General features: G+C 39.1%; 1 protein-coding gene across 1 annotated transcript; it reads left to right on the top strand.

Moving 5' to 3' along the window:
• The first annotated feature begins 723 nt into the window (after positions 1 to 723).
• LOC121788724 (protein LIKE COV 1-like) lies at positions 724 to 7,057 on the top strand. The gene is made up of 7 exons (XM_042187341.1): positions 724 to 1,152; positions 1,873 to 1,925; positions 3,318 to 3,427; positions 4,735 to 4,902; positions 4,990 to 5,087; positions 6,161 to 6,287; positions 6,670 to 7,057. Exons 1-7 carry the CDS (start codon positions 997 to 999, stop codon positions 6,759 to 6,761), a joined length of 804 nt encoding a protein of 267 aa, XP_042043275.1. The 5' UTR covers positions 724 to 996; the 3' UTR covers positions 6,762 to 7,057.
• Positions 7,058 to 15,631: the final 8,574 nt, after the last annotated feature.

Genomic DNA, 15,631 nt, shown 5'->3' with positions numbered 1-15,631 from the left:
AAGCAGGAGGCTGCTCGCAAGGATGTGGAGAGGGCGTTCGGGGTTCTCCAAGCGCGCTTCAACATCATCAAAGCCCCGGCTCGTACGTGGTTCATGGAAAACATGGTCGACATCATGTATACGTGCATAATCTTGCACAACATGATTGTCCAAGACGAAGGACCCGAGGCGGGAAATTGGTTCGACGACGAATCCCCCGGAAGCTCAACCGCAAGTAGTCCGCCTCGAAGTGGAGCGCATCCGTCTATACAAGAACGGTTATCTATTCGTGCAAGGACACGCGACTCTAGTGCCCACACCCAACTCCAACAGGATCTAATTGAGCACATTTGGGCAAATTTTGGCGGATGAAATTATTAAAATTGTGTACTTTTATTTTTTTAGGATTTTAATTGTGTGCTTTTTATTTTTTTAAGTTTAAGTTGTAATTTTTTTTAATGTTGTGTGTTTTTTAATAAAGTCTGTTTATTTAAATTGAATTGAGTTGGAAATAAAAAAAATGAAATTAAATGAATAGTAATTTAAGGAACGGTTAAGGAACGAAGGATTGCAGGTTCCGTTCCTTAGTTAAGGAATGGAGTAAAAAAGTACAGTGGTGCCCTTAAATAGTGGTTTAAGGAACAGTATAGGAACAGCGTTGTGGATGGCCTTATAAGCGTAGCATTAAAAAGTACTGTTATTATCACATTCTTGCTGGAGTCCATTGCTTAATCTTACAATTTTGTTTTTTTTTTGGAAGAATGAAATAGTAGTATTAGCGTAAAAGAGCTGTGGTTGGGCTAGAGTTGAATTGTCAACAATCGTTGAATTCTCCGTCGAGTTCTTGTGATTAACAGCCAATTACTACTATAATTGTTTGGCTCTATTATTGGTTTCATCAATTTTATGCCTAATCTACATCCCCATAACCCATAATGCTCATGCTCAATTTCTAGAGAGAGAGAAGCAGAGCACTGAATCTCTTAAGACTGTGGGAGTCTTCAATGACTGTGTGTGATGGGAGATGAAAAATCTCTCAGCGTGATGGGCGGCGGCAGAGACAGAGATCGCGAGCTTCTAATTCCGGTAGCTGATTCTGTTGGCCGCCGCCTCGATGACGACGGCCCCTCCCCCGCCTCCGCTTCCTCCTCCCACCATCATTCTGGCCGTGAGGTATTTTCTGCACTTATATTTATTGTTTCCTTTCTTTTTCTTTTTTCCGTTTTAGGGTTTTAGGACTTCAATTTACCACCTTTTTTCTTTTTCTCTTTTTTTTGTTGTATTGGAAGAGTGTATGGTTTATCGCTATTTGTTTCTTTAATTGCACATATATGAATTGTTAGTTATGTTTAGTTAGCAATTAAGAGTGGTTCAGTAATTCTTCTAGTGAGGAAACAACTGATGAGTAATTGTGATGTGATGAGCTTTGCACCACAAGGAAAACGAAAATCAAGAATTCGATTATCCTTCTATTCTAGCAATTCCAAACCTTTTACAGAGAATTATCTGTAAATTGCCATTGTTCCTCTGGATTATGCCACTCGTGCAGAAGGCTTGTATTGCGATAGAGATAATAAGGGTGAGGCGGAGGCTGTTTTTGGATGAGAAACAAGGCACATGCATATCGGTTGTGGCCCTTCTGTTTCTTTTTGTGTAGTGGAGAGGTGCCACTTTAGTCAGCTTGCAACCCACCCCTCACCCCATCTCCAAGTCCAAGCTGATAATGATCTGTGCATGCAAAGAAATTTTGTTGAGCTTGATCATCATATAATTCATGCAAACATATTGTGTTGTTCCTTTGTTGATGAAAACCCAATTTTGTGCTGATTTTAGATAAGTTGCTTAAGCTTTGTATCAACGAAAACATAATTCTTCATCTTTGTAACAATGCAGACATTTTACAAAGTTGTGAGGAGCTGGGCTTCGAAGAAGTTCATGACTGGATGGTGAGCACATATTTATGCTACATGGTCCTTACAATTCTTAGCTTAAGATGTGGAGTATAATACATGTAGGATCTTTTTGATTTGACTACTGTTATATTTTTTTCTCTTTGGCATAATTATTTCAGTGGGTCTGTTAATATGTTTGGTGATCTCTGATCTCTTCAGCTGGTTCTCCATTGCATAGACCTGCGATATATTTAGGCATAATAGTTATTACCTCCGTAAATTATGGAGTACATGGTATTAGTGCGAAAGTTCTATTTGCATCTTTTGAACCACTCTAGTTACCAATAACTGATACCTCACTCAGGGATTTTTGGTATATCATAAACTATTTGCATGCCTTCAGAAAGTTCATTGGTTTTGAGGAAAGGCTTGTACAATCTCTTTCCATGTGTGATCTAGCTTGTTAGTAGCTTTTGGATTTTTGCCTGGTACGTCACAAAATATTTGCAACTTGCATGCTTTATAGAGAGTTTAGTGCTTTTGTGGAAGGGCTTGACCAGCCTCATTCTTAATGTAGTAAGTTGTGTTAGAAGAGGTCTTCTTTAAAAAATAAACTTATTTATAATATACAGTCCTGTAAGAGTCTATAATCTATTACACATTTTAATTCTTTCGAGCCACGAAAATTAAAAGAACAAGATAGATCAGCGATACTTGGTTGTAGGATTCCCATGCGATTCCAGATATGAAGCCTATGTGTCTCTAATTTTTGTATCATCCATTGATCAATAAGTTCGGACTATCTCAATTTTCTTGGAACTGTGTTATACTGTTATGACTGTTTTTCAATTTTTAATATACTTTGAGCTACACACCACTTCTGCAATGTTACAGAGGAAAGAAGATTGATATATCTGTCCTCAACAAATAAATATGTATGTAATAATCTGTCCCTAACAGAATAGTTTCACCAACATTTACTTTTCATTAGTTTATGTGTCTGCTGTTCTGTTTGTATAACTTTTCAGTCAGTTGCACCCGTTAAATATGTTGGCAAAGTTATCAACACGCCGGGGTGTGTATTTATGCCATATATACATAAAGCTGTAGGCATGTCTTGTGGTTTGTTGTTGGTTGGGAGAAACACAACAAATATCTTTTATGCTTAATCAATGCAAGGTTTCTCTCATGAATCATTCAAACATCAAGCTTTAATTGAGGTTTTAAGCTATCCTGTATTTGAATAAAGAATGTGTAGTTTTAACTTTTGAAATGGTCCACTCCATGAGAAAACTACTGCTTCTTGTTTGTAACTTTGTGTGTATTGCCTCAGATTTTGGAAAATGCTACTCCAAGGATAGTAAAGTTTTGTTCTACTTTTGCACCTGAAACGAATTGTTGCTCATCTGCCCACATGTTATATGCACCTGCTTTGTCATTTTGCAGTGTTATCCTTCTACCAATAGCTATTACTTTCTATGTAACATGGTGGTTCATTCATTTCGTGGATGGATTTTTCTCCCCTATTTATGCTCAACTTGGAATTGATATATTTGGTAAGCATGCTGAACTTTCACTTAATGTCCACAAATAGGTAGTGAATTATTATATGGCTTAAAAAATTGTGCACTATCAGTGTTGTTAAAATTGCGCCCCGAGCGCGCCTGGGTCGCGGGTCGCAAGGGTCGAGACCGACATCGCTCCGATGCGGCGGGGCGGTGCGAGATCCATGGAGCGACGGTGGGGCGCGCCTGGGTCGTCTGGGTCGCCGTGGAGCGCCTGGGTCGTCTGAGTCGCCCCGATTCGTGGTGGTCGTCGGTAAATGAGTGCTCCATTTTTAGGTTTCAATTGGGAATTGCAGAATTTGTGTTAATGGGAGGGGAGAAGAGGGGTAGGTATGCTTTGGGAAGTGAGCTATTGCACGTGGCCTTAACATAAAATAAATTCACCCACTTAGTTGAATAGTAGTGAGCTATTGTCAATCATTATTATCTAGATATATACACACATGCACCGATGCATAGGTTACCTCCTCCACTTCAATTTTTTAATTCTATTAAAATGAAATGATCAAATTAATAACTAAATATTTTAATACTATAGTTAATTTGAGGCTCATCATAGATATAACTTGACACCCAAATTATAGCCTCTTTATAAAAATTGCCCTGATCTATTACATCAAACAAAAAATAAAAAAATTTAAATCCAAATTATCTTGAATGATAAGATTATAAAATCCTACACATATTATTTAATTAATTATTTTATGTTTTGCAACTTTTTTGGAATTTTGATAATTTTTTATAATAAAATTCAGTTATTTAGTTATGTTAATGTTGTTTAAAAATTTATATTTTTCGTTTAATATTCTTTTTTAATATGGAGTAATGATGTATGTAGATTTATTTGATGTGATAAACATTCAAGCAACAAACTTATAAAATAGACACCAATATAATCATCATTCGGCTATTCTGGCGCCCCGATTCGTGGGTCTCTCGCCCCGTCGCCCCATCGCCCCGCGACCCGGGGTCCCCCCTCATCGCCTCGGAGCGCCCCGCGACCCTAACAACACTGTGCACTATCAGTTAACAAATAGAATGATATCATAAATCATAATATTGTCTTCTGTGGGAAAAAAGAGAGAAAACAAGCATAGAAGTAAAATTTCTATAATTCAAAAGAAGTATAAATTAAATCTATGTTTCATATAACGGATTTTTTTTACATGTGGATATTTTAAGTTCATGCTAGTATGGTTAATTTTCAATGGATTATCTTTGCTAGTTAAATCCTACATTTTAAATGTTCCTTTTGGATAATTTTTATGGCACTAACACTGTATATTCTGTTGGTTTAGGTTTGGGATTTGTGACTTCCATTACTTTTATTTTCTTGGTTGGAGTATTTATGTCATCATGGTTGGGGGCTTCTGTTTTGAGCCTTGGAGAGTGGTTTATTAAGCGCATGCCATTCATTCGTCATATTTACAATGCCTCGAAGCAAATTAGTGCTGCCATATCTCCAGGTGCACTTGTTTTTTTCATGTTTTAGGCTCTTGAACAAGTTTTTGCCAGGTATGGATTCTGAGTTTGTTAGACAATTACTATTGCAGATCAGAACACACGGGCTTTCAAAGAAGTGGCTATAATAAGGCATCCACGTATTGGTGAATATGCATTTGGGTTCATCACTTCATCTCTCACACTCCAGGTTTGCCATGTCTGTCATTTCTTAGCTTATTATTATCTGGCACTTGGATTTATATCACTGGACTTGGTCCTGTCAGTCCCTTAAATTTGGGTTCTTTTGCACACTGGATGATCTACCTAGGCTGTGGAAGTGGAGCTGTAATATTGTGTTGCATTATGGTCACTTTGATAATTAATTGATGAAAAGAGATGTTCTCAAAATCATGGCTAGGTAGTTTTCCACCTGCACATATTAAGTGCATAACCCAGAGTCTTTATCTTGTCAAACTTTTGATGCATTAATCTTCATAAAGTTGATAACCTTCCTTGCATATGTACTTTTTGCTCCACCTTCCTGATACTTCTTGATACCGTTAAGAGGGAAATTCGGTGAAGATAAATATTGTTTTGGTTGTGTTACTTGTGTATGAAATGTAATGATTGTTGCAACTGAGAAGTATTACTAATAAATTTTTCCTTCACTAAAGGCCATGGCTGCCTTTGTACAAACATAAACTTGAAAAGATAAAAACCCTTCTCTAACATCAATGGATCACATCATTACACTCCCAGCACCTTATCTTCTTTGTTGCGGCTGCTCGAACGTCCCACCATTGGTGATTGACAATAATGGCTGCTTCTAACGTCCAAAGCTTTCATCCCATCTTCATCAAGGTCTGCAACACCATCCAATGCCCATTAACAAACTGATCTAACGTCCAAACCACTGTAATCAATCACTCTTCGCCATCCGTAAACCTTCCCACCCTTCCAAGGATGAGGTTGGTCGGTATCAGATACACTATAAACCTTGAACAAAATATGTAGATGACTTGATAAGTCTGTTCAATAATCTGCATCTGCAGCTATTTGTTTGATTGTCGTGGTTAACTATTAAAGCTTGGACATATAGCCTAGTTTGAAAGCAACTATTATCTCTATTAATATATTATAGTGGGTTATCTTGATCAATGTTAATAATTGAGAATGACAATCTGATGTGTTGGTGTATTTGCAAATGAAGGCTGATTTTACTTCTATATATATTTTTATTATCTTATTTAACTATTAGTATAATTTTTCTTTTCATGCCAGAGTTATTCAGGAGATGAAGAGCTCTGCTGTGTGTATGTCCCAACGAACCATCTTTACATTGGTGATATATTCCTGGTCAATGCTAAAGATATTATTAGACCGAATTTGTCTGTAAGAGAAGGAATTGGTAAGATATGTTTGCAACTATTTTAGTATCATAATGAGGTAGTTCTGTAGCTGCATTTTTTTGCCTTTACCGACTGTTGGTTTGGCAGAAAGATTAAAAGAAAAGATATAAATCTTAAAGTGTCGGAAAATATTTTGTTAGGAGAAGAAGGTTTAGGGGGCTGGTGGGCAGTACAGGGTTACATTGTTTATTTCAAATCTTTGAATGTTTGATTATGCATGTCTCCTTCCCTTCTCCGAGGTCGTTCCAGACTTGTCTTTTTCTATATCTGTGAAACCTTTTCTTGGTGTCTCTTTATCTAGTAACTTTTGTATGCATAATATAGATTTGAGGATATGGGTTGAAAGTGTGGTCCAATGTAGTATTCGTTTTCTTTATGCAGAAATCGTGGTATCTGGTGGCATGTCGATGCCCCAAATCCTATCTACCTTGGATCCAAGAACTACGCAACTCGATAGAATCAGACCGGTATAGATCATAGAAGCTGGGAGGCTTTCAATTCATCAGTAATATGACATGTTGCGCATGCCTTCACCATATATGACATTCCCAAATTTCACTACTTGTGTGGTAATGATGGCATCTGACATGAATTCCAATTTTTCATTTTTGTCTTATAATTGTTAGAATACTATCTTCTTCTGCAGCATAACTATTACAGTTTACTAGGTAGGAAGCTGGTTTTCTAATTTATGGCGGCTTATGTTTCTCTTACAGTAATTTTATTGAGTTTCCAAGTTAGTATTTGCCCCTTTACTGGGCTTAATTTAGCTTTTTGTCTTTATTTTTTATTTTCGTTAGAAAAAATATATTAGTATTGAGCATTGTTTTAAAATCGGACTGAATCGGTCGGTTTGATCAGTTCAGCCATGAACCGGCTTTTTTACTGGTCCTGTTTGGCCTTTAAAACTGTTTATATATTGGATCGTTTTAAATCGGTAAAACCAAATGAAATTTTATTAATTGATAAAGTAATGGTACGTATATTTTATTTGCAGCAAATCAATGGTGGAGTTTTATTTATACCTACTATAACATATAACAACTAGGGCAAATTCTAAATATTATACAAACTTCAAAGTATGATCTGAACTATTAAAAAATATCAACAGATAATAAAATAATAGCAACAAAAAATGAAAATAATAGCAACAAAAAATGTCAACACAAAGTTAACGATTGATGTTTTGTTGAAATTATGTTGACATTTTTTGTTGTTATTTTGTCATCTGTTTACATTTTTTAACGGTCCAGATCATAGTCTGTACTTTGTACAATATTTATAGTTTGCATTTTATCACTACCCATCTATGCTATAGTATTCTTATTTCATTTTAAAGTTATGTTTTTATTTTGAAAAAAATCATTCTTCAATTTTTTTGACAATATAATATATCTTTAATTTATGGGGTTTAAATAATTGAAGAATGAAACTTACAATTAATTTAGTTAATGAGTGATTCAATTGTTTCGTTTTATTTGATGATTTTATTTCAATTCTATAAAAAAACTAAAAAATTAAAGAATAAAGATAAATTAACAAAAATTGTACATACAAAATGTCCTTGAAATTTGAATAGGATAAGATCAAATTACTTTTAATTAGCATCATTAAATTTATATTTTTTTGACTAATTTGACCCTATTAATAATTATAAGAGGAAGATTATACTATTATAATTTTCCACTTATTTATGTCGTTTAAAATATGTAATTGATTTTCTTCTTAAAAATATTCACCATTATTAAAAAGATTCACAAAGATAGAACAACCATTCATAGAATATTAATGAAAGGTCATTCTTATCCACAACCAGCACGGTCATCGACGTCCGCCAGGGGAACGATGAAGCTGAGTTTTAATGGAGAACAACTTACATTCAAAGTTGATAAAGCTGTAAGAAAGCCACAGGACAGCGAAAGCATTCAAACAGTAGACGCTATCAGCCATCAGAAACAAAAGTATCCAGAAAAGAAATCCTTCAAAGAACCACCCTCTGGTTCCACTGAAGGTGAACAGCTCAAGAGAGAGGCAGCAGAATGGTTTGATACGACGATGACTGGAGAAATGGACGATCAAGCCATTAGAAGGGCAATTATAAAATTTTGCCAACCGTCACAACCAACCGAGTCGAAAGAGGTTACCCAACTAAGAAGGGTCGAGAAACCACCTGACCAAGCCGCCCCATTGAAAGGAATGATGAAGGAAGATCCCTCGCCTACAAGGCAACTAATCTCCGCACCAGCATCGCCAATGACTCTCAAGAACCTTACCAACCATGCCAATAACAAACCAGTCAACCTAAATCTGCAGGAACAGGAAGGGAAATCGAGGAAAAAACTGAGGCCGGATCAAGGGGTAGTCAAGTGGAAAACGCATGCCTTGATAGAAACTCACCCGGAGCTATATATGCATCCCATGATAAAAAAGGGAGGGACGCCCCACTTTAATCGACAATGCAGAATTAGCCCCGCCCTGAGATTAGAAGAGTTCATGGTGGGGGAGGAAGAGTTACTCTTCCAGTGTCAACCGAAACTGACACCCAAGGGGCGGAATTTGAACTGGGCAAACCCTCGAACAATCGAAGCAATGCACACACAGGCAGTGAAACTCCCATACTCTACCGACCAGGAGGAGGTCAGAACCTTTTTAGGACGCGCCAGGATCCATAGAAGATTCATCAAGGTTTTCGCAAAAAGAGCCCAGCCCCTGACGAAGCTTTTTCCAAATAACATGAAGTTTGAGTTCTCAGATGGCTGCAAGGCTGCGTTCCTAAAGGACTGATTGATAAACTTTCCAAAAATACGTGCCCCCGACTGGAATCACCCCTTTGAGGTGATGTGCGATGCTAGCAATCATGCTGTGAATGCAGTATTAAGTCAGAAAATCCAAGGGGAGAGTTACGTTTCCCTCTGCGTGTCAGAAACATTGAATCGGGGACAAAGGAACTATGATGCGATCGAAAAGGAAGTGCTATCAGTAGTCTTTGCATTTGGAAAGTTCGGACGATACCTACTTGGTTCCAGGGTAATAGTGTATACAAACCAGGCGGCCGTCAAGTACCTCTTGGGGAAAAGGGCATCAAACCCGCGTTTGCACAGGTTGTTATTCCTTATACAGGAGTTTGAATGGGAAGCAGTGGATAAGAAAATATGTGAGGACAGAGAGGTGAATCACCTGCGCCGAATTCTGCGGGAAGGAAATAGGGAAACCATTCCAGCCGATTTCCCTGAACGGCACCTGCATCTAATCAAGTCAAAATCTGAAGAACATCGGATCTGCCAGGAAGGAAAATTGATCAATGCAAACAGAGAAGGTGGGGACAACACGCACAGAAAAGGGCAGTGTTTGCAGATATGACCGACTACTTGGTAGCAAGCGAGTCGACAGGAAGGGACGCAATGGAGGCGTTTGTAGTGGGCGACATTCCACTACTAATGCCTAGCTCGCACCAATGAACAGGTAGAAGGAGTGATCGGGTACTCATGGGAAGTCTGCTTGATCAAGCGATAAATTCCAAATCTATTAAACTGATCAAGTAACATCCCATGGGAACCCGGTCAAATCCTTATTAGTGTAAATAGTTTTTAATGTGTTATTTTTATTTCTTAGAAAATTAAAAGTTGGAAGTGGAGGAAAGAAACTGATCAAGTGGAACTATGTGAGTCGTCATCTGGATTTAATGGTCCACGTGATCAGTGCAAATTGAATTTGATCGGTAGTACAGTGACTGAGTTAACAAAGGCAGGTGATGATAAGACTGTGCAGTAATTAGAGAGGTGTCAGGCGGCGCCAACTGTCACAATGAAGAGACGTCTTGGAGAGAAGGAGGAAGCGTATAGGAGAAGCTTTGCCACCTAGCACTCTAAAAGGTGCTCATGCACGTGAAGAGTCGCACAAGTCTGAACAGGCGCAGAGATCTCAAACTGGCAAGAATCTCAACAGTCGGGGTTGCAGTATAAAAGGGTTTTTCGGATCTCACTTTCCATCAACTAACTTCAGAACCTTTGTGCTATCCTCATCTAATTCTCTTCAAGTTCAAATCACCCGAAATCATAATCAGAAAGAATGCAGGGCAATCAACTCGAGACTCCCAATACTTCCTCATTTTCTTCAGTAGCCGGGTAACAACAGTGATAATCAGAGATCCTTGTCACCACCCAGCCCACCAACCACCAGAACCCCATTATTGCCTCATAGATTCATCGGCCCACTCCAATATGTGGACCCGGTTGACATCAGGCATATGGACTCCGTACTCAGAAAATTTCCCACCGGCGCTGACCCCGTGGAGGTTTACATCGCCCTCAAAGCTTGCCTAGGAATTTCTCGGTCTAAGGACCCCGCTTCGCCACCACCCGCAGAGGAGGATGACTCCATCAAAAGAACGCGCCGCCGAACGAAGGACCAACTGCTTCTTGAAGCTGAGGGTTCAAGGCAGCAAGCGAACGAGAAGAGACAAGCGCACCAAGGGACCAAGACAGACGTAGAAGCAAGCAAGACTGTGGAGGGCAGCCAGATGAGAGCAGAGGAAGAGAGCGAGAGGAAGAAGGAAGAAAGTATCCTTCCTCCTCCCAAGAAGGGCCACCATACCAATCAAGGTATGGGGCTTACTAACGCTGTCAGCATGCTTCTCCCAGCGAAGGAGAAAAAGAATAAAAATACCAAGGAGAAGGAGCTCCGATGAGCACAAACGTCATGAAGGCAATAAGGAAGGCCTGTGAAATGGAGGCTATTAGGAAGGCGTGCAACATCCCCTGATTCAACCATCTAGAAGGCAGTAGTATCACCCTTAACTCTGTTTCTTTGTGTAAACTGTGTTTTGACTCCATTCTCACACTTAGTCGTGTGTATGGACTAAGTGTGAGAAGTTTATGGAAATTGTTGTCTGTTTTGCCTATGTGTTATATTTTTCTATATTTGTTAGCATGCGTTGATCGCTGGCACTGCCTCACACTTAGCCAGTAACTGGTCTAAGTGTGAGAAGTTTTCCTTGTTTGCTGTTGTGCCGTTGCCTGTGTATAACCCTTTTTTCCACTGCATCCAGTCCCTCGAGGACGAGTTCATATGCAGTGGGGAGGGGGGACGGGTTAGTTACAGTAGAATCATACATGCTAAAATTTTTAACAAAAATAACAAAATTCCAGTTAGTAATAAAATAGGCAATATGCATGAAATTGGATAATTGGAAGACTTGATTACTTTTTGGAAGAGTTAGAAAAAGGATTCAGTAAGCTCACGTGTAAAAACTTGATTGCAAAAATTTGATCAATTTGAACGAAGCAAGTATGATGGAAACGCTCAATTTCTAAACCAATTGTGAAGCCTCTCTATATGTGAGTTATAAGCCAAAAGTGGAACACTTTCTACTATTTTTACAAAAGAAAACATTACGAGAGGCTGACTTTTAATATTGAGATGACAATTGCACAAGTAGTAAGGACTAAAGGCACTAGGACTTAGCCTTTGAGCTTTTTTCTTCCTTCATTCCACAACCCCGCCTCACTAATCAAGGCACCCCTTAGTTAACCACGTTGAGCCCATACACTCTTACCCATTCCTTGAAGCCTTAAAACCAAATTTAAAGTTTCATATCACATGAGGAAAGATGGTCAACGAGATGAATTTTGTCAAGGGAAACAAAAGGGGATAGTGATAGAATGGTCGAAATGAAGGGTAGTCGGGTTGATCAAGTTAGACAATCGGGTTGATCATATAAAAAGAAATGAAGAAAAGGGTTTGAGAAAAAGAGGGCAGGAAATAGTTGTAACCTGACCCAGAAATCAAAGTCAGGAAATAAGCCGAAAGTTATAAGGCTAAAGGTCGAAATTTGACCAAGAAGGAGCATCAAGCAGAGGAAGAAATAAATACCCCCAAATCTGATCCAGCGAGTTTAGTCAAATCTTTGGCTTTTTGACTCATGTGATTTTTCTTTTTAATTTACAAATTTTATTTTAAACTTAGAACCCCTAGGACCCTACCCTAATACGTTACTACCTTTGAGCCCCATTACAACAAATAACAAAGACCTTAAGGAACTGTCTTGTGCAGTCCGATTCAAAGTATTAAATTTATGGCAACACCGAGTGAACAAGTCCTAACATCTCTGGTGAGAAATGAGTGACTGGGTGAATCCAACAGTGGTTTTTAAATTGAGCAATCTTGACAAGATGACACCTTGATCAAGCAAAAGCGAAAGAGAAGGAACACAAGCTACTAGCAAATGGATTGACCTCGACCTCGGGTATGATTGTTGGAAAATTATTCGGTCTAATGCATACATGTGAATACGTATTTTTTTATCTTGAAGTCTTGTTTTCGTTTTTTCTTTTACCTGTGAAATAAGTAAACCATGCCTGAAATTTGCCTTATCTTTTTCTTTTCTTTTTTTCTTTATACTTGAGGACAAGTATGTTTTAAGTGTGAGCAGTTTGATAAGCCTCATTTCATGCATCGGTTTAAGGGTAAAATGTGCGCTGCTTGATCGGTTTATCGTGCAGAACAAGTGTTAAATGTGCAGGAATGCCACTTGACCAAGGCAGCAAGGCCAAACTGATCAAGCAAGTACAAAAGGAGATTGATAAGGCTAATTTCATGCATAGGACTAGGGGATAAATTCATATAATTACGGGGTCTAACACACGTTTTAAGCCAGGTGTGTAGAAGAATTTCGCCAGGTTCAGGAAAGAGAGAGGACAATCACATGGTCCGAGGAAACAGACGAATGAGTGAGCATTGTGGAGCAAATTGCAAGACGGAGGAAATCTCGGAGCTGAAGGGTAGAATGGAGATTTCTACGAAGGCTTCTTGAAGATTATGTCCGCACCTATATAAGAAAGGAAGCATGCATTCTGGAGGGATCTTCTCGGTGGAGGCCTCATTAACAGTCTGTAGCTCGTAGCTCACTTTTTTCTTTTACACACTTGGGTTCTTTAGAGGGAAATTCTGGGGGTTTGCATTTTGGGTTCACTTTTCGCTTTCTCGCATTTCAGTTGGGTTGTAACACCGTCCTGTCGAGGGCGAAGAAACAAGTTCCATTTTATTTTCTCGTATTTTGTGGATTTCACCGAGCTTCGCTGTTCAGAGCTCGGCCCTCTATTTTTTTTACCGAATATTTCTGTGTTTAATGCAAGTTTAATTTTCCGTCATGTCATTGATGTTGATTTCTGATTTCCTTTCTATGATTATCTGGAGTTTGAGTTAGTTTACTTGTGTTGGATGCGTTTCACAATTGTTCACTAAATCTGTGCAGAGTAATGGCTGGATCGGGTTGATCAGAGTTTGTTGTTGGTTGAATCGGAGGTTTGAATTTGGTGTTGTAGCTGAGTTGAGTGGAATCATTTGAATTCGATGTTGATCGGTTTAGATCTGTTAGATCGGAAGTTATGGAGTTGATTGAGGTTGTTGTTTGGTTCTGATCGCTTGGATCCGGAGTGGATTAAGCATCCGACGTGAATCCGAGCAGAGTGGGTTTAAATTTATGCCTAGCCTTCGTGTTTTCATTTCATTCCGTCGAGTATATGTAGATCATTGTTATTTCCGGTTTGTTGCAAGTTTTTGACGACCCAACTTTTATATTCTGTTCGAATCTAGGTACGTGCTCTGTTTTCTTCATCTTCGTTTTTTATTCAGTTAAAAAAATGCATGTCGTTGTTAGTTAGAGTTTCAGTTTGTTATTTGCAGCCTTTCTGCCGTACTTGCTAATTCTGGAATTATGGTCTCCACTGTTATATGCTTCCTGTCTGGTTCTATTAGGTAGCCGTTTACACGGTCTAGGAAGGGAATTTAATATCCCGTAGTCTATATGATGTTTGATCTCAGCATGTTTACAGTTTCCTAGGTCTAGTGTTTACATTTCTTGCCTAGGTCTAGTAGTAGTTATACCTCAACCCAGTTTGCGTGGCAGCAACCGCCTTTGTCAAGAGTCTCTAAACGCTTTCTTACTTGTCCTTCTTCGTGGGATCGACCCCTGCTTCTCTATACTAATCTATAGTATTCGGGTTGAGGAATCTTTGAAGGGGAGTTTTGTGTGTACAACGACAGAGTATTCCGTGTTTCATTGAGTTCCTAGACCAAGTGATCTAGTGGATTCATAGAACTTGGTATCTCGACCTAGCATAGCACATCGCATTTTCACAACACGAACACACATCTTTCTCTCTCTCCCTTCAAATGGCGCCGTTGCCGGGGATGGATGACGTAATTTGTGATTGTGTTTAGAGGATTTTGGTGTACATAGTTCTTAATTTTTCTTTTTCTTTTTCTTTTATTTCTAGTTTATCAGCAGGGGCTCACGGCTTGGATACTGTGGTAACTCATCTAAGTGGATGAACGATCAGTTTATTGGGCAAGTCAAGAACACAGCATCTACGGTCACACCAGATCGGGATTATCTACGCGAGATCCATTTCCATTTGATTCGGAAAGTGAAGAGGATTGGAACTCGTCAGGAAGGGAGGATCCTAAATCATCTTCGGAAACAAGTACAGATGAGGAAGAAACAGGGGACATGGCGAACATAATCGATGCAGATCCAGAGATCAGCTCGCTTACTGCTCATCTAGATGGAGAGCCAGCTCAAGCTATAGTGCTGAATCCGCAACATAGGTCCATTGAGATAAAGACAAACGTGCTCGGCATCCTACCCACATTCTCTGGGCGAAGGAATGAGTGTCCGTATGAGTTTTTGAATGAATTCAGTAAATTGTGTGGCATACAGAAAAGGCCGAATGAGGCGACTGAGGAGGATTATCGCCTGCGTGCGATTCCGTTTGCCTTGAAGGGGGAAGCCAACACATGGTTATTGAGATTTGCCCCCGGATTCTATCCGCACATGGAGGGACTTCAAGTTGGAATTCTTAGATTATTTCTTCCCGTCCAACAAGACGAATGCGCTGAAAAAGGAAATATTAGAGTGTAAGCAGGATTACGACGAATCTTTGAGTCAGTATTGGTCGAGATTCAAGGGGTTGTTGGATGCATGCCCGAATCACCGAATGATAGAGGCAGAGACCTACTCTCTATTTTACGAAGGGGCGACCCCTGAGTCTAAGGACTTAATGAATTCCTCGAGTGGGGGAATTTCATCAGGAAAAAAGAAGTGAAGCAAGAGAGATTCTGGGGAAGTTGATATACGCTAAGAAGGCATATGATAACCCCAGAAATGTAGTAAGGAGAGGATCGGTTAGATGCTATGAGAGAGCAAGAAGATGATAAAGTAGAAGCAAGGATCGACAGGCTCGAGAAAGCTCTTTTGAACGCTATTGAAAAGACAAATCCACTAGCTTCACAAGGAAAGGAGAAATCTCCTGGTCCAGGAGGATAATCAAGTTCAGCAATATTA

This window comes from Salvia splendens, unplaced genomic scaffold, assembly GCF_004379255.2.
Source record: "Salvia splendens isolate huo1 unplaced genomic scaffold, SspV2 ctg1127, whole genome shotgun sequence".
Lineage (NCBI taxonomy): Eukaryota > Viridiplantae > Streptophyta > Magnoliopsida > Lamiales > Lamiaceae > Salvia > Salvia splendens.
Note: the sequence above shows the minus strand (reverse complement) of the source record. Positions and strands in the feature narration are given on the sequence as shown.